This window comes from Tiliqua scincoides, chromosome 11 (assembly GCF_035046505.1).
Source record: "Tiliqua scincoides isolate rTilSci1 chromosome 11, rTilSci1.hap2, whole genome shotgun sequence".
In the NCBI taxonomy this organism is placed as follows: domain Eukaryota; kingdom Metazoa; phylum Chordata; class Lepidosauria; order Squamata; family Scincidae; genus Tiliqua; species Tiliqua scincoides.
The window spans coordinates 2,347,632-2,369,987 of record NC_089831.1 but is presented as its reverse complement, the minus strand read 5'-3'; the positions used below and the strand labels follow the sequence as shown (position 1 = coordinate 2,369,987).

The 22,356-nt window shown below is 50.1% G+C and overlaps 2 protein-coding genes across 2 annotated transcripts; one reads left to right on the top strand and one right to left on the bottom strand.

Moving 5' to 3' along the window:
- Positions 1-758: 758 nt before the first annotated feature.
- On the bottom strand, positions 759-5,722 carry SFTPC (surfactant protein C). Its single transcript, XM_066639635.1, has 6 exons — positions 5,699-5,722; positions 5,308-5,418; positions 4,026-4,169; positions 2,658-2,798; positions 1,544-1,654; positions 759-881 (listed from the first exon to the last, which is right to left on the bottom strand). The coding sequence occupies exons 1-6, from the start codon at positions 5,720-5,722 to the stop codon at positions 759-761; spliced, it is 654 nt and encodes a 217-aa protein (XP_066495732.1).
- Positions 5,723-9,317: 3,595 nt separating this feature from the next.
- LGI3 (leucine rich repeat LGI family member 3) lies at positions 9,318-21,691 on the top strand. Its single transcript, XM_066639520.1, has 8 exons — positions 9,318-9,532; positions 15,324-15,395; positions 15,990-16,061; positions 17,143-17,214; positions 18,266-18,337; positions 19,421-19,590; positions 20,120-20,284; positions 20,874-21,691. Exons 1-8 carry the CDS (start codon positions 9,318-9,320, stop codon positions 21,689-21,691), a joined length of 1,656 nt encoding a protein of 551 aa, XP_066495617.1.
- The last annotated feature ends 665 nt before the right edge of the window (positions 21,692-22,356 follow it).

Below are 22,356 nucleotides of genomic sequence, written 5' to 3'. Positions count from 1 at the left end.
AATCACAGACATGGGCAATCATATAATATGATTTTGGACTGCAGGTGGGGAGTTGGATACTTAAATGCTATGCTGTGGAAACAAAGCTCTGCACATACAGGACTAGCATCTTGCACAGAGCCAGCCCATCTATGAGACTGACTGGAACCATCATCTCAGACTGGTGGAGGCACCCACCACTGCCTGCCCACTCTTCTGTTCCTCCTCCTCGGTTTCCATGGATTGGATTGGGGACAGAGAGGAAAAAGATGTGTGGAGGAGAGGAGAGGAGATGGTGGGCTAGAGTGTCTGACACACTTCCTCCTCCGCTCTGGCCCCTCTTCTGATCCAGGGAGTGGGAAGAACAGAAGTTGGCACATCATGGGGCAGAAGGTCAGAAGGTCTGAAGGCCTGCCCTGATCCTGTATGTGCAGAGTCCTGATATACTACTTTTGCACATGTACATGGGAAACTGTTATTTCAAACACCGTCCCCCACCTGCAGTTGAAGCGGTCCAGCAGTAGACCTAGTCCCTGCATCTGCTGATTGTGCAGCTTGGCTCTCTACACTGGGAGAGATGTTGCAACTGGATGAGCAGCCAGCTTGAACCCAGAGGCCAGGGCTCTGGCAAACAAGGCTCTGTCAGGGCGTGGGGGCTCCCCAACTGTAGGAATCTCAGTCTCTCTGGGTAGCATCGTTGTAGCAGGAATTGGCAGGGCCAATATGGTTTAGCTGACAGCCTTTGTGTCTGCTGGCCCTCCTCGGTGCCTGTCTTGCTCCTAAGTCCAGAAGACAGGGATGTCGCTGCAGAGGATGTTAATGGTAGTGCCCATGGCAGAACGGTCAGCCAGCGGGCGGGGAAGACCTTCCTCTTCCTCCTCATTCTGTGTGTGAGGTTTCAACTGCAAGAGAGAAAGAGAGAAAAGAGATCACCTGTGGCTCTCCTCTGACCTACGCCAGCCATTTTGCTGGCATAAGTCCAAGGAGAGAAAAGGGGCAAGGCAGCCTGAGAAAGAGGGGATAGGATTCTTGCACAAGTTGCTGCTGCCAGGATCCACCCCGCCCTTCCCTGCCCTGCCCTGAAATGCTCCCTGCCCTCCTGCCCACCCATGGCACACCTCCACTACCAAGTTACCAGTGTGGGAGGAGGACTTCAGGCACATGCCACGTTACTGCCTGTTTGCAGCAGTGGCCAGGACAATAGTGGTGCAAGGCCCCAAAAGGACTGGGGCCTTAGTTATGATGTTTGCACCCTGCCTTTCATCCACAGAGCTCAAAATGATGGAGGTGCATTGCTTGTCTTGCTCCCTACTTCATCCTCAAACAGCCCTGCGAGGAGAGCTAGCCTGAAAAAGGTGACTGGCCCAAGAGAAGCCAGCCAGCCAGCCAGCCTCAGGCCTGAATGTGAATTTCAACCCAGATTTTCATGGTCCCATATCCACCACTGTAACCGTTTCACCTCATTGGTTCTAGATGGGTCTTTGGCAGGGCTCTTCTGATGTTCTTATGTTGCAGTAGATAATCAGTTGGTCTGGCTATGTATCTGGATCTAATCTGGTCTCACCTGAGCATTATGGAAGTCCTTGACAACCACTTTCAGGCTTTGAATGTTCTCCTTATGCATTCTGGTGACGTAGCACGATTGCCCTGGCCAAGATCTGTAGCCGATCAGGAGCTGTACAAAGACAGGGTATGAATGTGATATGAGCACAATTCAAATTAAATGAGTATGATCTGAAACCCCTGTGTGCAGCCTGATGTGTGTATGGGCAAAGGTGTATATGTGTATGGGCAGAGGTGATGTGACTTGGATCACCACCTGATGCCATCTTGCGTCCGTCACCTTTGTGTTACAAAAAACTCAAAACGTCATGCTCCTTGCGCACTGCTGTGAAACCTGGAAGTGTTCGTGCTGTCTTTGTAAAAGAAACCAGAAGCCCCACACTTCCAGGTTTCACAGCAGTGCACAAAGCGCATGGTTAGGACGGGAATGGTCTGCTTCTTGCTCAAACAAATGCAAAGCAGATCATTGTGGCTTGCACTGATGGCAGGTTGGAAGGAGGTGGTGGCAGCGCTGTCAAGGATGAAAGGCTCCCCTCCAAATCCACCGCCCCCTTGGACTCCTCAGATTCTGCCACTGAAGCAACCTGCTTCAGGGGTCTTTGTCCAGCAGTCTGTATGCACCATACCACTTCATCCAGATTTACAGCATATTCCCTCCTCCCATTCCGTCCCCACTTCCCACAGACCCCAAGCTTCTAGGGCAGTCTTTTAGCACCAAGACTCACATTCTCTCAGGACCCACCTATGTTTATGGGACTTTCAAAAAGATCTGGAAAGAAATTTATTTATTTACAAGTGCTAATTTTTTTCTTTCTTTTTCTCCCTATACTTACACATGCTTGCAAACTGCAGGAACTGAGCTCTTTGCAGGGCAATTAGCAGCTGTCTTGTAAACTGCAGGAGCTGAGCTGCTTGCAGGGCAGTTAGAAACTGATTTTTGAATAGCTTCAGCATTCAAGGCAATTTGTTATCAGGTCATCCCATCACCCATGTTTTTATTGGAGGTTCCACTCAGCACTCCCTGACCCACCAAAAATTGGACTGCAACCCACAGTTTGGGAACCACTATTCTAGGGGATCTTCAGAAGCTGCGACCGAAACTCAGCAACACTTACATTCACGAAGTCATAGACCACCGTAGCAGACGAGTTGGCATTCACGCGGACTTGAAACGTTGCCAGCCTCTCCTCCTGGCTCATGGAAAGATGCTGTGGGGAGCCTTTCCCATCCAGACCCTGAATGGTCATTTGCAGAACCTAGAGGTTGAAAAGGAGGCCTTGATGTGAGCAAAGGAACGTCTGGCAGGAGCGTGACTGTGTCAGGTGGAAGGATGACGACAATGATTAAAATATGAATGCACCACTTTTCAGTAAAAATTCACCCAGCATTTTACACAGTAAATGAATGAAAAAGGATTGTTCCCTGAACCTAAAAGGGCTCATGTTTAAGGAAAAAAAGATACTACTAGAGAGATACCAGCAGCCAGCACTGAAAATGGGGGGGGGGGGGGAATGTGTTGGACTGAATAAGGATAGTTCCTTCCTTCCTGTTAAATACGAGTGAAACATCATTTTAAAAGTGCCTCTTTGCCTAATTAGTCAGAGCCAACTTTAACCAGCTTTAGGTCATTTTTATAGCTCATAGGTGAGCAAAAGAAGATATTTTCTTAAAGGAGAATTGATGGCTAGTGATTCCTTGCTGCTACACGCAGCCCACCTGCTTGGGGGGAACCTGGAGAGAAGCAGTTGTGCAGTGCAGCTGTTGCCAGTAAAGGAGATAGATAGTTGCAACTGACTAGGGGAGGGACTCCAAGGAGAGACTTTTGGCATGGCTGAGGTGGGCAGAAAGAAATGGTGATGGCTTTGTAATCTAGAGGTGTAAGAACAGAAGGAGAGCCCTGCTGGATCAGGCCAAAGGGCTGTTCCGAATTCCTGTATCTCACAGTGCCCCACCAGATGCCTCAGGGAGCACACAAGACCACAAGATACCTGCATCCTGGTGCCACCCCCTTGCATTTGGCATTCAGATATAGCCTACTTCTAGAACCAGGTGGCTGCACATACCCATCATGGCTTAAGAACATAAGAACAGCCCTGCTGGATCAGGCCAAAGGCCCATCTAGTCCAGCTTCCTGTATCTCACAGTGGCCCACCAAATGCCCCAGGGAGCACACAAGACAACAGACACAATCTGCGTCCCGGTGCCCATCCTTGCATAGCCTGCGATAGGCGTTTCCTCCATAAATCTGTGCAATCACCTCTAAAAGGCATCTAGGCCAGATGCCATCACCACATCCGGTGGCAAGGAGTTCCACAGATTAATTACATGCTGGGTAAAGAAATATTTCTTTTTGTCTGTTCTAACTCTCCTGACACTCAGTTTTAGTGGATGCGTCCTGTATATGTCTGTGTGCCTGCCTGTTCCAGATTTTACACTTGCAAGTAAACAGGTGTGACACACAGAGCTCTGCTGCCGAGACTGACCGTTTCAGTGTGCTTCTCTGTGATACGCAGCCCCATCAGCCCAAAGGCAAGGACGACCAGAACAATCACCACCACGACCACCACCCCAATCAAGAGCTTCTTGCAAGGGAGTCCAGGAAGCCTGGGGGACGATGCCAAATAATCCTGCGAGGACAGAAGGAAAAGGGAAAAAAAGGAAGGAAGATGTCTCCACACATCCACTGCAACCCACTGCTCTCCTCTCTGCCACCCATTCTCCTCCACTCCCTTTCCCTCTTCCTTTGCCAACCCAAGGAGTGGGAGGAAGAGGAGGATCAATGGAGGCAAATGAGGAGGTGATGGTAGGTGCCCCCTCCCCAATCAGCTACCCCAGTTGGCCTAGTGGAAGAGACGGCTCTTTCGGTGGGGTGCATGCTGGGGAATGTCCTCTGCTGCCAGTGCTCCCCACAACCAAGCATACAGATGCTTACCTGGGGAAGACTGTCTTCTTCTTCCAACCATTGTATCTTCCAGTGCTGGAGGGCGGTGGCATAGCTGGAGGGGGGCAGAGCACTCAGTCCAGTGAGGAGGCTCAGTGGGGTGGGCAAGCGGCCCCTCCCTTTGGAGCCATTCCCGGCAGGGGGAACAAACGGAGCTTTTGCTCCTCCCGCCGGGAATGGCTCCAAAGGGGGGGCGCTTGCCCACCCCACTGAGCCTCCCCACTGGACTGAGTGCTCCGCCCCCCTCCAGCTACGCCACTGCTGGAGGGTGTGGGGTATCTGAGAATTGTTGAATAGCTCCAGGAAATGGCAAAGACTGTGGCCACCGGCTCCTCTCTGGTCCTGGACCCCTGGCTGTCTTCGGGGCAAGTCCTCTACTGCTGCCATCTTGCAAACACTTTGGCCACTGTTGCCCCCCAGTAAGCCAGCCAGGGGCCCAAGAGGGAGGTTTACCAGGGGGCAGCGGGGAACAGGTGGTGGTAGCAGGTGTGAGTTGTCCTTCATGCCATCACCTGTTACCGCAGCAGACAAGTAAAGGAGGACTGTTGCCCCTCTGCTGCCTGGTTCCTGGGCACCACATGGAAGGAGCATGTGCTTTCCAAAGCATGCTAGGAATTGAGAATATACAACTGAAGAGCCTTCACAGAGCTTTTTCTACAAGGTCCCCCATCCAAAAAAAAGCTGGCGTTCTGCTTTCAGAACTCCTATTAGTTTCAGTGGGGCTTGTGCAGGAGAACTTCCTGATGGACTGTGCTGTGTGTGAATAATTGGGTTCCTTCATATACAAAAGTGCAGGAGTACGAAATCTGCCCCAGGAGACTCACCGGCGGTGACTCCATTAGAAGAATCTTCTTGCTGTCACTCTCCATCTTGTTAGTTTTCTCACCAGCTCCTGGCTCTTGGTTCTGTGTTCCTCTTTGCACCCTGGCAGGTTTCTGACAGAAGGGAGCTCGTATTTATACACCCAGAACTCAAGCGCTGTGACTGACAAGGAGGTCCCCTGACCTTCTTGCAGCTTCTGCTGGCTGGCAGCCCAGGCATCTTTCAGAACCTTTCAGAAGGTGATGTTTACAGTAAGTGACACTTGAGCTTGTGACGCTTGAGAAGCCCTTAGGAAACTTGTCTGTGGGCCCAAGGGGCCTCTTGACGGCCAATGGCCTCTTGTCCTTCTGAAGGACCAAGTCAACTTGCTCTGAAGGCCTTGAAGGGCCTTACCCTGGTCAAGTGCAGCTCATTCATGTCCTCCTCGCTGATCACCTGCCGTGCGGTAAGTTCTTGAGATGTTCAAAGCAAGAATGTGAGCAGCTCAGTCACGTAGCTCAAGCAGGTGCAAAGCACTAAGTTTTGCATGAGCTTCACCATGGCATGCAAGCGGCCCCTCCCCCTCCGGTGCCTCCATTTTGATCTCATGACCTGGAATGGCTCTGAAGGGGAGGGGGAGGAGCTGCTTGCATGCCTCGGTGAGGCTCCCTGCAAAACTTAGTGCTCTGCACCCCCTCTGGCTACGCCAGTGGAGCAGCCCTCAAGTTCCTTTGAGGGAATAGCAGAACTCAGTTCCAAGAGTGGGGAAAGCACTAGCTTTTGTGCCAGTGGATGGCACATGTGCCAGCAGATCTACAAAGGCCTGCTGGAGGAGGGCAGCAGGTGCAGAGGTTTGGAGGGGGACAGGGAAGGGATAGGATGGGCTGGGCAGTGACAGGGGCAGGGAGAAGGGCAGATCAGGTCCGGGAGGGGGGCCAGATGGGAAGTGGTGATGGCACCCTGAATCCTGACCCCCTTCCTGGGCCTGATCTGCCTGCATGGATCAACTTGGACTTGTTCCAGTGACTGAGCTGGCACACGTCTGAATGGACCCGTAGTGGCTGCTGGGGACAAATGTCCCCTTACCCCGAAGAGACCTCCGGCAGACCCAGCTCCCCCAGTGGGATGCAGTGGAAGCCATGCTTGTGCTGCTACATTGCCATGCAGGGATTTGGATAGGATTGGGCCATTAGAGTGCTGCCCAGCACTCTAATGTTTACTCAGCAGTAAGTCCACTGTGTTCAATAGGATTTGCTTCCAGGTAAATTTGCCTCCAATTGTAGCCTAAATGTAACATGAGCAGGGCTGACCCTTTCATTAGGTCAAGTGAAGTGGTCGCTTCAAGCAGCAGATTGACGGGGGTTGCCCATGTCTGTTCACCTACTTGCCTCCACTCCTCCTCCTTCCACTCCCTGGATTGGAAAAGGTTTTCCAGTGGGCCTATGGCCTGATCCAAAGGTTTTCCTGGGCCTATGGCCTGATCCAGTGGGGCTGTTCTTATGTTCTTAAGAACAGCCCCACTGGATCAGGCCATAGGCCCATCTAGTCCAGCTTCCTGTATCTCATAACGGCCCACCAAATGCCCCAGGGAGCACACCAGATAACAAGAGACCTCATCCTGGTGCCCTCCCCTGCATCTGGCATTCTGACATAGGAAGAGCACAGGACAGGGCTGAGCTAGAACCTGGAAGTGAGAGGAGCAGGGTCTCTCCAGCACATTATTGGGGAAGGGGGCAGCATTTGGCATGCTGTGTCAGGAGGTCTTGGGTCATCCCTGAACATGAGTTATTGTCTCTCAGGCAGCCTTTAGAAAAAATGATGGCCTAGATATTACTGGTAATATTAGTTATTTGATTTTTCTCTGTAAACCACGTTGTGAACTTTTGTTGAAAAGCGGTATATAAATATTGCTAATAATAATTGCTAATATCAGTCCCTAGGCACATTTCTCAGTTTGCCTCTTGCTGAGCGTGGTGTTTCTTCTCAACACCTGAGCACTGCTGCTGGTGATGACATCATGGCTTCTGTGGCAGGAGAAGTTCTGGAGCTCCCCTCACTCACTGGTTCACACTCCTGGACCCTCTACGTACAAAGCAGATGCTTTGCCACTGAGCTCCATGCTCCCCCCCCCCCCAATGTGGCAAGAATGCACTTTAGAATGATTGCCTGTCTTGATATACTGATGGTTTTTTCCTCCATAATCCATCCTGCCCCAAGACGTGCGGAATCTTTCCACCAGGGAGCAAGCTGCTGGTATTTTTCTCCACTGAAGCCTTTGAGGGGGATGGGGGAAGGGCTTGTGCACCCCTCAGCCCTGTGCTCCAAGTGGCTAAGAATGGGTGGCATACATTTGTGCACACTTTGCCCATTGTTGTCTGGGACGCAGCTGCGCCTGGAACGAGGGATGTTTGCGACCGTGCCACACGCGGCTCTCGCCAGCAGCTCGTGTGCCATAAAATATCCAAAAGCAACTCTTGAGCCTGCTGGGATCATGGGGATGAAAGAGACAAGGCAATACGGGGGAGTGGTGGGGCTACAGAGATGATCAACATCCTTTGTGGTTATAGATGCCTCCTCTGGTTTCTTTCTTTGTCTGTTTGATAAGTGTAGGTGTGTGTGCATGGAAAAAATGATCACAGATAAAGGCATCTGCAGGACCCAAAACCAGAAGCGTCTGTCAGAAGACTCTGGCAGGCTTGCTGAGGTGTGGGGAGGCCTCAGTCAAATCCACATGTGCCAAACCTGCGGATAAGGACAATGGTACTCACTATGAACATTAAATTTACGTTTTAATCCAGTGGCCTCTCAGTTCATACCTGGTAAATAATTATAAACCTTGATTTTTTTTAAAAATTTACCTTTTATATTAATTGTGCTGCAAAAAGCAGCTCAGCCAACATATTTCTGTGAGCCACGCGTGAAATGTCAAAAAGCTGCATGTGGCTTGTGAGCTGCGGTTTGGCCACCCCTGCAATATGCTCTTGTGTGTACCACCAAACAGAGAGCCTCAGAAACCACCTGCTGGATACCACTGACCTGGGGCAAGGATTGAGCAAGCCCATCAATCGTCAGTGGCCTGCCTCAGTGGCCGTGCTGCACTGTCCGAAAGCTCTGATGCGCATTCTGAGGTGGCACATGCTGCTAAGAGCAGTGCCTCCAGCCTCATCTGTGACACTGGCGCATGCATCTCAGGTCACACCCTCTCCTTTTGGTTCCCCAAGGCACGGCTGGGCTTGATGGGACAGGCCAGCCCTGATGCTCTGCCTCAGACCATCCTCATTCCTTACGGACAACCGTGTACCAAGGTCATATGGCACCCGCGGCCCATAAATTTTTGGCAACCCCCCCCTCCCAGATATCAAAATTATTTTCAATAATAGTCATGACCTGAAATGAATAATAATAATAGCCACAAAAGAAGCTCAGAGTATATTTATACATAACTTTATAACTTCATATACGTATAGAATCATTCCAATAAAAAATCGAAAAATTGAAAAAAATGCGGCTAACCCAGGGTCAGCCCTGCCATCTTGGGGCAACCTCTCAGGCACCCCCCTGTGGCCTGGCACCCGCCCCCAGCCACCCCCTTCGTACTCTTCACTCTTCTTTCTTTAAGAAAGCTGGAAGTGCTTCTGATGGGCACAGCTGCTCTCTGCTGCCGTGCATGGCAGTGAGTGCCAGCCTGCCCCTTTCCCCCTCCCCACTCCCACTGACAATCCCCATGGCAGGGCTGCATCCCTAATAATGCTCTTACTCCCCCCCCCCCCAGCATCACTCAATAGCTTGGTGCTTGCGCTCTCGCTCTCTCTCCCTCCTCCACCCCCACATCAGGCAGAGAGGAGTGCAGGCAGGATCTTGCAGCCTGCCAGCCTGGCTGCTGCAGCAGCAGCCCTGAAGACACACAGTCGGCTGTGGAGGAGGAGAGAGGGCAACCGAAAGGGCACCTGCTTGGGGGGCTGCTCTTGAGGAGAACCCCAATCTGCAAGGTGTTTCTCCTCCACCAAGAAAGGAGAGGGGTCAGGGAAAAGCCATGGCTGAGCTGCAGTGGTTGGGGAAAGTCTTCCCTGGGGGGCACCTTCTCCTCCTCTGCCTGCTGGGCCTGGCTTGCATGTGGCCACCTGCCACCTCCCGGAGAGCCCCTCGACCTCCTCCCTGCCCCCCAAGCTGCTCCTGCACCAGAGACACAGCCTTCTGCGTGGACTCCAAGAGCATCCCCAAGAACCTGCCCCGGGATGTCATTTCGCTGTAAGTGACAAATGGGGAGATCTCCGGCAGGGTGAAGCTGGGGAGAGTGTGTGTGTGTGTGTGTGTGTGTGTGTGTGTGTGAAGGGGATAGTAGATGATTGAAACATTGCAGCAGTTGGGGTGCAAAGCAAGGGGTTGACCCTAACTCCGAGCTGGATCGCATGGGGTTCATGCTGAGAAGGTGGAAGAGCTGAAGAAATTGGGTCAGATTGAGTGTGCTAAACGGAATGGAGCTGTCTTTGCCTGAGCATCAGAGCGGTACTGGAGGCACATTTTCAGGAGTTCCACTTGCTTCTGGGAAGAGATTATATAGAGCTTCTTGGATTCAAACAATGTGTTGGAGTATGTCATGCTCAATTGAAACTGTGCATGCCTGAGATTGGGGGTTGTTTCACAGATCACGCACACACACACACACCCCCAAACACTCAACTTCTCTGCACTCAGCTCCCTGAATGTCATGCTGCTTTCCTGGCCCTTCTAAAGTGTTGCAGTTGAGCATGTGAAAAGTTCTCATTGTGGCTCTAGATCTACAGCAGTTCATTCAGGTGTCCTTGCTGGACGTTGCAGTACTCAGGAAAGTGCAGGCCTTGCTCTTCAAGGTGAGCATTGGGTGTGTAGGTGGGTGCAGACTGTCCTCCTAGTCAGTCCCCCAGTTCATGGGAGATCTGCTTCGCAAAGGGAAGAGAACTAGCCACCCCCCTCCTGCCCTCATTCCTCAAGTGTGTTGCTGGCAAACCACATTGCTATAATAACCAGCTCCCTGCAAAACAGTGGCGTAGCTAAGGGGGGGAGGGGTAAATTGCTCTAGGTACCACACCTTTAGGGGATGTCTTAGAGGCCTCCAAAAAGCACTTCCAGTTTTCCCCAAAAACCAGAAGTGCCTTTCAGAGGCCTCAAGACACCCCCTCAGGGTACCTAGTCTATGGGGGGGGGTGTTTAACATTTGGGGGGTGTTATGGGGAGTATGGGGTTTCGGGGTGCTAAAAATTTTTGTGCCCCTGGGTGCCTGATGCTTTAGTTATGCCACTGCTGCAGAATTGCTCTTGACACCTGGGGCAGTGAATGCTTCTTGGGGGAGGAGACTGGAGTGGGCCCTGAGACTTCCAGTGGCTCACCTTCCTAGCATATTGATGAGCGCATTTCAGATATTAAATTAGGGAAGGGGTTGAAGCTGTTGCATGCAGAAGGTCCCAAATTCAATCCCTGCAATATCCATAAAAGGCTGAAAGACACCCTCACCTGAACTTGAAAAACTGTGGTCAACATAGACAACGGTAAGCTAAACTGACTTGGTCAGACTTTTTAGGAAGAAGTGCTTCATATATTATACGTTGTAACTTCTTGCTGGGTGCAAGAACAATACACACTTCATGTGCAATGAAGTCAGAGTTGCATGCCTGTCACACAGCTATGGGACTGGGCGCATATACAGCACATTGGGTACATGGCATCAAATTAAGCATCACAAGTGTCTCAATATTTTTTTTTTAAGTTTCTAGCTCTTATGATTGTGGAGAAAAGCTTAGGGAAAAAAATGTTTGTGCAGTTAAAGTCACAAAATGAGATACTGGGAGAACAGCATGTCATGAGTCCAGCTTGCATATCCCGAATACATCAGATCCCTAAATGGTTGGCACTGATACAAATGAGATGTTCTTTCATATGGGGATGATTCATACATGCAGGCAGATTGCTTGATAACTCTCTGTTTGTAGGCAGTAGTGTAGCTAGAGGTTTTGCAGAGAACCTCACTGGGCAAGGGGCCCCTCCCCCTGGGAGATATTCCAGGTGGTGGGAGCAAAACAGAGGCATATGTCTGGACCTGAAGGGGGAGGGGCTGCTTACATGCTGCAGTGAGGCTCCCTGCAAAACTTAGTGCTTTGCACCCAGGTTGACCAGATACAATAGAGGACGGAGTGCCTGTACCTTTAACCATTGGATAGAAGAGGGAATTTTGGCAGGTACAGCTCCACATGAAAGGGCTTAAAAAGCTGCACCTGCCCAAACCCCTCTGTTATACAATAGTTAAAGGTAGAGGCACTCCGTCCTCTGTTGCATTTGGTCACCCTGTTTGTACCTCCTCTAAGCTACACCACTGTTTGTAGGGTTACACAGGCATGCTGAACCTCACCAACCAAAGATGAGAATCAATTGAAGAAGACAGCACAGGCTCTGCAGGCAACCATGGCTGGATCACACCACCATCAACTCCCTTGAAAACTCTTTTGTTTCTGACTTTAAAACGAGAGCTAGGAAGTCCTGAGTTCAAATGTCACCCCAGCCTCACAAGGTGGCTTTAAGCAGGATGCTCTTCTCTCAGCTCATTCCTCCCCACAGTATGCAAAACTGGGGTGCATAATCCTGGCCTATCTTAAAGGGCTGTTGTAGAAATCCCTAAAATAATGACTTTAAACTTCTTCTTCCTTAACACTCCTTAAACTTGCTAAAGCTATTTTATATGGAAACACCAATGATGCTAATTGCAGCTCTGAGCATATGCTGTGGCGCCTACATGATGCTCTATACCGTGCATACACCAGGCATGTAAATAGGAAGAACTGGCATGCATCCACGCACCAAAAATGAGGCACTTGTGGGGGCTGTGAATGGAGGAGCCTGGTGTTGCGAGCCAGCTGGGACACCTGGCAGGAAAAACAATCTGCCTGACTTTGTGGGAATGGGAGGAAGTGACATCAGGGATGGAAGGCAAGAGAACTTCACTGGTCGGTCCCCAGAAATATCTAAAATTTCCATCAGAATATAAAGATTTTCACCTTTTCCCTAAACTTTGTGAAGGCCACCACCGTTTTTGTCTTTAACATAAACCCACATTACAAGCATTACACAAAAATGAAGTGGCCAAATTCCAGGGATGAAGACTCGAGTTCTGTGACTTAAACTTGGGACCAAGAGGTAGAGACTCGCAATTCAGATTTTCCTGTCTGAGTTTCATATCTGAGTTTGCGCGTGTGTGCAAAAGAATACTAAGTATACATAGTTACTACAGAAAACTAACCTTTGAAGGTGTGTGTGTTGTAGTTTTGAATTCTTTCCCTCCATAAAAATTCCCTGCATGGCAAGGCTATGCTAATCCTCTTCCTCTGATAGGCTGGCCAACTTGGTTGCAGTTCTATATGCACTTACCTGGGAGTAAGTCCCATTGAATACAGAAGGACTTAATTCTGAGAAAACACACAGAGGTGCTGTAGATGTGAGGAACTTTTTACAGAGAGTAGTGGGATAGCATTCAAAAATATGACACCTCCCCTGGCTGCAGACTCCAGGGGAATAGACCATAGCGCCACAAAATCTCCTGAGCATCTGGAAGCAAGCACAATCACACTTCCTGCCTTGCCTGGGTGATAATGCTGCCACTGGTGACTCCAAACTGCCTGCAATACTTTGATCTCCACAAACAGCTGGATGGCAGAGCAGTACCAGCCATCAGGGGTGTGTTTACAACTCCCCACCCATACCCCACTACCGCCTTCCTTTTTTCTTTAAATTTGGCTCAGAGACTTAAGAGACATGGGCTCTAGACTCAACTTGAGAATTTGAGCAAGGACTTGAGGCTAGAGGCTTGAAACTTGACTCGAGAGTTGGGGTTAGGGACTTGAGAACATCAGTGCCAAATTCTGGCCTGTGCCACTACAGGTGGAATCTGCAGGGTCTTATACTTAGTGTGCCTCTCACATAACCCTCACTCCCAGCATATCACAGAGAAGCCATTAATGCAGCTTGTTCACTCCTATGTTAGTTTACAGGATATGGGATCTTTTTAGTGCACATGGGAACAGTGGCGTAGCTAATGATCATGTAGCCCTGTGCCAAGCTCAAATTTGAATTTAGGAATTTATTGCATAACCATTGGTCATTACAATGTATAAAAGCACATACTACAGTATACACATATAAAACAGGCAATAACATTTCAGCCTTCCAGACACATAAAATGGGACAAAGAAAATTAATACTCAACATGGGTCAGAATCATAAAATATTTAAAATGATTCAAAAGTGAGAAAGGCTTCAAAAATTGGAACAGAGCAATAATGTTAAATAAATATTTTGATCTAGGAAGCTCATATAAAGGGCACTTTAGTAAATAGTGAGAAATATCCTCTATTTCACCAGAATTGCAAATGTAAGTCCTGAAGTAATAGGGAGTATTTTTATATCTGCCTTCAAGGACAGTAGTCTGCATACACTGAAAGCGCAGAGCAGTAAAGGCTTTGCACAATGCTTGTGCCAAGCTCAAAATGTTGCCCCGAAAGTGATATCAAAACCCGAAGTGACATCACACTCAGGCTTTTTAAAAAGTGAAAATTGGGAGGAACCCACCTTCTCCCCCCAGCTGCACACCACCTACTTGGTCTGTTGCCTCCCCCAGTGGCATAGCTAAGGCATCTAGGGTGGGGTCAAAGAAGAAGGCATCTGCTACCTGGGGTCAAAGAAGATTTTATAGCCCCCCCCCCCATGCCGAGACTGAAGGTTGCCAACCATTTAAGAGACACGCCAGAGAAAGAAGACGAAGAGAGAGGCTGGTGAAGAATGTGTGACTGACATGCCCTCACTTAGACTTAACTACAGTGTAGGGATTAGGTGACCAGGTGGATTTCCTTAACTCAAAACTGACCAATGACCAACTAACCTATTATTGTTCCAACAGCCAATGAGGTGATATTAGATACAGCAGGGAACCAATAAGGTTTTAGTATAAGTCAGCTCTCATTTCCATATATCAGAGCTCATACTAGAGCTCTTATGCAGTGGTGTGAGTGTCATCAAGTTGGCCACCAGTTTTTGGCTGGTTACTGATTTTTGGGGTGACCTGTACTTTTATATATTCACACAAAGAAAGTGAATGGGGCTGTGGTGTAGCTGGAGGGGGACTCCACTTTGCTCCCCCTGCTGGGAATGGCTCCGAAGAGAGGGGCCGCTTGCCCACCGCACGGAGGCTCCCTGTCAGACTGGGGGCACGGCCCCCCCTCCAGCTATGCCACCGGAATGGGGTGACACCAACCCTAGTGGTGTCACTGCATTTATTCCGTGTGTATGATATTGTGATTTCTTTTGAATGATCTGGTATGAGAGGAGGTCCATCACAGGGGTGACGCAATGAGCTTTCGCACCAGGCGATGCAAACTGTAATGACGCCTCTGCCCGCAACCTTACTCTAGGTAGCAATTCCAGGAAAAGCCACCGTCTCTCACGCCCCGGCGTATTCCCACTGCGCATTTCTGGGACTCCCAGCGCTCTCGTCCCAGATTGCTCTGACTCGCTCAGTACGCGGGCCAAGGCTGATGCCTGCATTGATTTGTTTAAGTGGTTTCTGAGCCTTCCTCCAACGAGCCGTCATTAATCACAGCAAAACGGAGCGATCGTTAAATGTGACTTTTCTGCCAAGGGACTTTCTGCGTGGTAGTTGCAGTCACTGCAGCCTCGTCCATGAGGCCACCTGCTGCGGGCTGCATCAGAAAGCCCATTCGTTCTTTCCGTGGTCCAGTTGAAGGCAGGGATGAGGTCCAGCTCACCTCCCAGTGTCGTGATGTTGGGCCATGATTCCAGACTTAACACTAGTGCTAGATAGCAGGGATCTTTGGCACGAGAGCTTAGCTGTGGCAAGCATACTTGTCCAATTTTTATCCGTGAAATGTTGGTCAATGCCAGCCCTGAACTTTTGCAGGGTTTCAAGCAATCAGCCCTGCTCTGGTCCTTTTGCAAGGCTCGGATGCCTCCTTCTGCCAGCAGACTCTGAGCATCTCTCTTTACATCTTCTTTCCTGCAGGACACTGATAAATGCGGGCTTCAGCGAAATCAAAGAAGCCTCCTTTGCGCACCTCCCGTTCCTGCAGTTCCTGTATGTATTTCCCTCTGGCTGTGGTGGTGTCTTGGGGAGGAGGGCAGATTCCCGCACTGTCACTGCTCTCTGGGCTGCCTGCTGCACCAGTGGGGTGTCTGCACCTGGCACTTGGGGTGGAAGCACTTTTGCTGCAGCAGCTGGTGGCAGAGACCAGGCTGGGTCACTTGTCTGACCAGGCAATGGCAGGAGGCAGTGCCCAAGCTGCATTTCTCATATCTATGAATTTGAAAATGTGAAAAACCCCTTCTCTTGTTCTGGTGCCAGGCTGCTGCATATCCTGCAGCCAAGTCCTGCCCTGATGCCACCCCTTGGTATCAAATAGCATGCCTTCACTGGCACTGGTTCAGGGGATGCAGTAAGTCCAGCTACTGATCCCTGTCTCTGGTGGGGGCCCTTGTCTAGTGCATGACTGGAGCGACTCCTGACACCAGCCCTGCCCCTTCAGAGTCTCACCAGTCAGGTGAGTCTGGAAGAAGAAGCCACTGCTGTTCCTTGGTGCGACTCAAAAGGAAGCTTAACGCAAAGTGCTTCTGGGATTGTGCATCCCTGCAAACATCCAGCCTTTAACATCTTGCCTTTTTTATTTTGCAGCCTGCTGAACTCCAACAAGTTCACCATGATCAGGGACAACGCGTTCATGGGGCTATCGCACCTGCAGTACCTGTAAGGGCTTTGAGCCATCCTCTTAGAGTCACCACCAGAGCTGAAAGGGGATGGGGCACCCTAGAGCAGTAACTTTCAGCGCTTTGCTTCTCACTGTGCACTGAATTCAGTGGTCTTCTCTCTGGTCTTTGGCACTTGTGATGTCACTTCCGGCTTCTGGGAGACTCTTCCAGGTTCTGCAGCTCTGTTTCTAGAACAACTGTCTGTAGTAAGGAATTGGAAGGAATTCATTCTTCCTCCATTGGAAGGAATTCATCACTACAGGCAGTTACTACAGGCTCATTGCCCCACACAGTTGCCTTAAAAACAGAACTGCAAAACCAAGATGGGTTTTTTAGCTGTTTTCAAAAGGTCCCATGGACTTTTTGCAGCACATCAATGTGTCATGGGACACCAGTTGAAAAGCCCTAGAGCGAAGTTTATAGCCAAGGACAGGGGAAGGAGAGAGTTACAGCTGACACCTTCTGCCATGGACTGGGGGGAATCAGAAAGGAGCACACAGTTGCTGATCTGGCTTGGAGCCAGGCTGATCAGTCGGCTAGAGAGATGGGACCCTGATCAAGCTTTCAGGCAGTTTTGGAGTATCTCGCCTTGCTGTTCCCTGTGCACATTGAAATGACTAGAGCAAACATTTTGGGTGGAAGGGGAGGAGCAACTGCAAGGCTGGAAGGGACAGGAAGGGAACAGAGCAGGCGATGGGCTAAACTAGACATGCATCTGAATATGCACTGGTGAAATGCAATGGGCCCTAGAGAGAAATAATTATAACTATTATTAAGGATATTTATATACTGCTTTTCTATAGGAATAGTTCACAAAACAGTTTATGTAGTAAAATCAACAAATGGTTCCCTGTCCCCAAAGGGTGGGAATATCGCCAAACCCCTACCCAAGAGTGGTCATAGACCTGCCAGCCTTGCCTAGAAAATGTGCGCATACAGGCAGAGTGGTTCCCTCTGTTGCTGGGGGGGACACACATGGGAAAGAAGCATCTCCATTTCCTGAGAGTGGGAGTGGCGGCTTGAGCGACAGCATCCAGATGCAGCAGCTGGAAAGAGGACGTCTCATTCTGTGCCCTCAGGTTCATCGAGAACAACGAAATCCAGGCTCTGTCCAAGAACACCTTTCGTGGGCTCAAGTCCCTGACACACCTGTAAGTCATTCCTTGCACATAAGCCTCAGAGGGGCCTTCCTAACATGCGTTCCTTAGTTCCTAAGATCCCTTGCATGCTCCCAGGAGTTGTGGGACATCAATTAAGAAGCAAACGGAATGCTTATAGGCAACTGGGATGTGTCAGGAGGGAGGTTTCTCCATGGCACAGACACCTGGGGGGGGCACAAGTTGTCTCTGCACTAGGTATGCAGGCACCCCTCCCTTGGGGTCCTTAGCTGGAATTGCACCAGCATCCCCAAGAGCATCCCTCTGCTGGTCCACCCAGGAGTGATTAGCAACATTTCACGTGGACGGGAGAAAGTCTGCACTCAGGGTACCCTCGGACTGGGAGTTCCACTTGATCCTGCCCTTGGTCATTCCTGCTGCTGAGATTCACGCCTGAATGGGGCTGTCTTGGATTCTGTTGCAGCTCTTATGACTGCAAGCAGAGAGTTAACTGCTGTTCCCCATGCCTGATGATTAATGTCACATGTACTGTGGCCCTTTCTGCTGTTAAGGTCCATGGCAATAGACAAGAGCGCACGAGTGTGTTCTCATGCAATTAGCAGGCCTGCCTGCCCACCTGTGGTGCTTCACATACAATAGATGTGCCCACCTCCTTGACCGCCAGCCTAATTCCTTGATGACAATCTCTTGCCTTTGTCCTTTTTGTTAATAACTTTTGTTGATTTCCCCTCTTTGGTGAAAATCTTTGGGGTTTGCTATGAAAGGGAACAAAAGCTTTCAGGACTTAGTACTGCCCTTACATGAAATTGGTCTTGATTGCTCTCGGTGGTATCCACATGTAGCCAAATCTGATTGGCTGTTAGTATTGTGACATCATCATGTTCGCCATGTGATCCCTGATTAGCTAGCTATTCCAGGAGAAAGATGACCAGAAGAAGAAAGCACCAAAGCTGCGGGAGATTAAGGGTTTTTCCAGAAATGTTCCTCATTCTCCCAAAAGACTACCTGGAAAACTCAAGTGGAAGAACGTTGATCCTCCACAACACCAGGACAACCTGATTCTCCTTTCTTCCTTTGTTTTTAGATCTTTGGCCAACAACAATCTGCAGACCCTGCCCAAGGACCTCCTGAAGCCTGTGGATATCCTAAGTGACCTGTAAGGTTCCTCCTCACCTCGGTGCTAGTAATTTACCTCCCTGGTCTTTTCTTTGTCTTGTGAATTGAAGGATGAATCCCTGACAAGTTCCACCCACTCATATTGTAGCTGACTGACTTGCTGGCAGCCAGCAAATGCTACCCCCTCTTGCCTGGCAGTGCAGGAGCCATCGCTGCCACTTCTCCTTCTACACCCTCTCTCTGGAACCGGAAAGGAAGCCTGGAAAGGGATGGCGTGGAAGAGCAGGTGTGAAGGCTGGAGTGGAGTGTGGCAGAGAGTGGTCCGAGAGCGCCCGAGTGGGCTGGAGTGTCCAAGAGGGGTGTGCGATCTATGCTGTTTTCAATTCCAAAATCACCCTGCTGGAGTGGCTCTTTCACCCAAAGTGCTGTCATAACCAATGGCACTTGGGGGGGAAGGGGGTCAAATAGCCGGGGGAGGGGAAAATTTTCTGCAGAAAAATGGCACAGATGGAAGCAGCAGACATGTTAGGGCAAAACTGGACCCCTTACGTAGATGTCTCATCTAGGTTGGCTCTAAGTCCATTTTCAGTGTTTTCCTTCTCATGACACCCTGACTTCTGTGGTCTTCACCTCTTGTGATGCCACTTCTGGGAGATTTTTCTGGGTTCTGCAGCTCTGTTTCTAGGGCAACTGTCTGTAGTAACAAATTGTCTGTCCCTCCTGGTGGCCTATGGTGTTATGTAAGAGGTTGCCAGTTGCCTTAGAAACTTAGCCACCGAACCTGGAGGAGCTTTTCAGAGATTTTCAACTGCTATGCTTCAAACCCCTGCCACACACCTGTGGACCTTTCACGGCACACCACTTGAAAATTGCTGCCCTAATGAAATCCCCGTGAGCGATCGTGCTCTCAGAACACATCAGGCACTGGGCTCACCAGTGAGACTCAAGCAACCAGGTCGGATTTTGCACCTTTCCCCTGTAAGAGGCTGAGCATTTATACTTTGAGATCTGCAGTCCAGGCCTTTGGGATGTGCTCAGAGACTATGATCAGCTTTGTCCTGAGCAGGAAAGGGAGGGGCTCTGTTGGTTGAGTGATGCTTCCTGCATGGTCTCTTCCAAACAGAGACCTCCGAGGCAATTCCTTGACCTGTGACTGCAACATCAAGTGGTTGGTAGAGTGGATGGAGAACACCAATGCCAGCGTCCCTGCCATCTTCTGTGGGAGCCCTCCACAATACCAAGGCCAGAAGATCCGGGACCTGCCACTCAAGGAGTTTGATTGCGTCACCACAGGTATTGCGTCATTCTGGGAAAGGGGGAGGGGAGCAGGAGGGCTTGGCTCCTAAGTGTCAGAGTGAGAATCCAGCATCTTTCATTGTTTTTTTCCCGGTTATCTATCTAGCTTGAAAAATTTCAGGCTCAATTTTTAGTCATGCACCAGCCAAGATCATGTCCCTTATATTGATGAAGATGCATGTCATGCCTCATCTAGTTTGACCCCAAGTACTAATGCAGCAATTTTCAAAGTTTCCCTTCTTATGATACACTGACTTCTGTGGTCTTGTGATGTCACTTCCTGCTTCCAGGAGACTCTTCCGGCTTCTGTTGTAATGAATTCTCTGTCCCTCTTCCTCCTGGTTAAAAGTGTCACTGAGTGTGGTGGCCTTTTTGAAGCCACTGCAGACGAACCCCAAACTGCATGAAACCCAAAGGGCTCTGGCTCCACTTTCATTTAACAGCCCTGCCTCTATTCAGAGGCTGATGCTTCCAATGTAAGGCTGGTTAGGATGCTCAGGCTCACTGTGGTTCTTTCCTGCATCAGACTTTGTGGTGCACCAGGTCCTGCCTTTCCAGTCCGTGTCCGCAGAGCCGTTCACCTACTCAAGTGACCTCTATGTGGCCATGGCCCAGCCGAGCACCAGCAGCTGCACCATTCTCAAGTGGGACTATGTGGAGAGGAAACTGCGGGACTTTGACCGCATCCCTGGTAAGGAGGCGTCATGGCGAGCAATGGCAACCTCTTGCAGAACACCATAGGAAGCAGCCTGAGACCTGGTTATGTCCATTAGAAACTGGATTCACGTAGCTCAGGACTAGTGACACTAGGATTCCAGATGGGGATCTTCTGTTGTCCCACCTAGAAATTGAGCCTGCGGTCATCTGCATGCAAAGTACAGTAGTCCTCTTTATCTGTAGATTTGACCTACTACGGGTTCTAAACCCACATCTGGAGGTCCCACAGAGAACCTCCAGCACTCAACTGGAGGTTGCATCTGGGAGGTCTTCTGAGTTGCAGGGAGACAGTGTGTAGCCTCCCCATGACACCAAATGCCTGCCGGAGTCTTCTAGCAAGCATTTCCAGTTTTTGCTCATTCCAGGATTCATCTCTTCCACTTAAAACTGCTCCCAGGGCTCAGTTTTCCTGAGCTGCTGATAAAGTGCTGTGTAGGAGGGTGGTAAGACCAGAGCTGGACATTTGCATATGTTCAGAGGGGCACATTGTGTGCCCCGATGCTACAGAGTTCCATGGCTATGTGCGTGCTTGCTTGATATTTCATTCCTAATGCTTCTTACAGCTCACTCAGCCGTCTACTGCAAGCCAATTGTGGCTGTGTCGCAGCTCTATGTGGTGGTGGCCCAGCTCTTTGGCGGCTCCTACATCTACCGCTGGGACACCAACATCGACAAGTTCATCAAGATCCAAGACATTGACAGCCAGAAGATCCGCAAGCCCAACGACATTGAGGCCTTCCAGATCGAGGGCGACTGGTTCTTCGTCATTGCTGACAGTTCCAAAGCCGGCTCCACCAGCCTCTACCGCTGGAACCAAAACGGCTTCTACTCCCACCAGGACCTCCACTCTTGGCACCGTGATACCGATGTGGAGTATGTGGAGATAGATGGCAAGCCCCGCCTTATCATCTCCAGCAGCTCCCAGGCACCCATCATCTACCAGTGGAACCGCTCCCAGAAGCAGTTTGCCCCTCTGGGCGATGTGGCAGAGGTGATGGACGTGCAGATGGTCAAGCATTTCCGGAACAAGAAGGACCACTACCTGTGCCTGAGCCGCTACATCGGTGACTCCAAGGTGGTCAAGTGGGAGGGGCTGCGTTTCACAGAGGTGCAGATCTTGCCGTCCCGTGGCTCCATGGTCATGGAACCCTTCCGGATCTCTCAGCACCAGTACATGGCCCTGGGCAGTGACTTCTCCTTCACCCACATCTATCTTTGGGATGAAGAAAAGCAGAAGTTTGTCAGATTCCAGGAACTGTCTGTCCAAGCCCCAAGAGCCTTTCGCCCCATCCCCTTGGAGGGCATGGATATCCTCCTGGCACCCAGCTTCAAGGGAAACACGCTGGTCTACAAGCATATTGTGGTAGACCTCAGCTTGTAGGGTGGGTGGGTCCTGGCCTTCTCCTGCACACACATGCACCCCTGTGCACACACGGAGTTTCTTCCACACCAGGTACTCTTTGTGTTAAAGGGTCTCAGAGCACCAGATTCACTTGCAACAAGGCTGACGACTCACCATCCCCCAAACTGCCTCTCCCTGTATGTGCTTCTCCCCAGGGGGTGGGTGGATCCAGGCCCTCTGTGATGCATACACTTCTACAGAGTACGAAAGGGACCTAACACACACTCACACTCTTTTGCAGACTCAGATCGGTGTGCAACAACACACGTATAGATTTCACGCTTCTATATCCTGCTCTCTTGTTGGAGATTTTCAATAGTAGCTGGACAAGCTGCCTGTCAGGGATGCTGTCGCAGTTGCCTACACTGAGCAGGGAGCTGGGTAAGATGACCTCCAAGGTCCCTTCCATCTTGGATGTTCTATGATTCCACTATCTGTACCCACAACAAAATATCCCCAGCAGTCAGCAGGGACAAAATTTTGCATACATGCAAACTGTAGGGAAACTTTGTAAAAGTGCAGTTTTGGAATGTGAAAACTGATGTGATGATTGCTCCTGCTCCCTGACTTGTTTCCGATTCAAGTTAGAGAATCCAAATTAGAGAATTTAATTCGAATCAGAGAATCCAGCACAAGCAGCACAT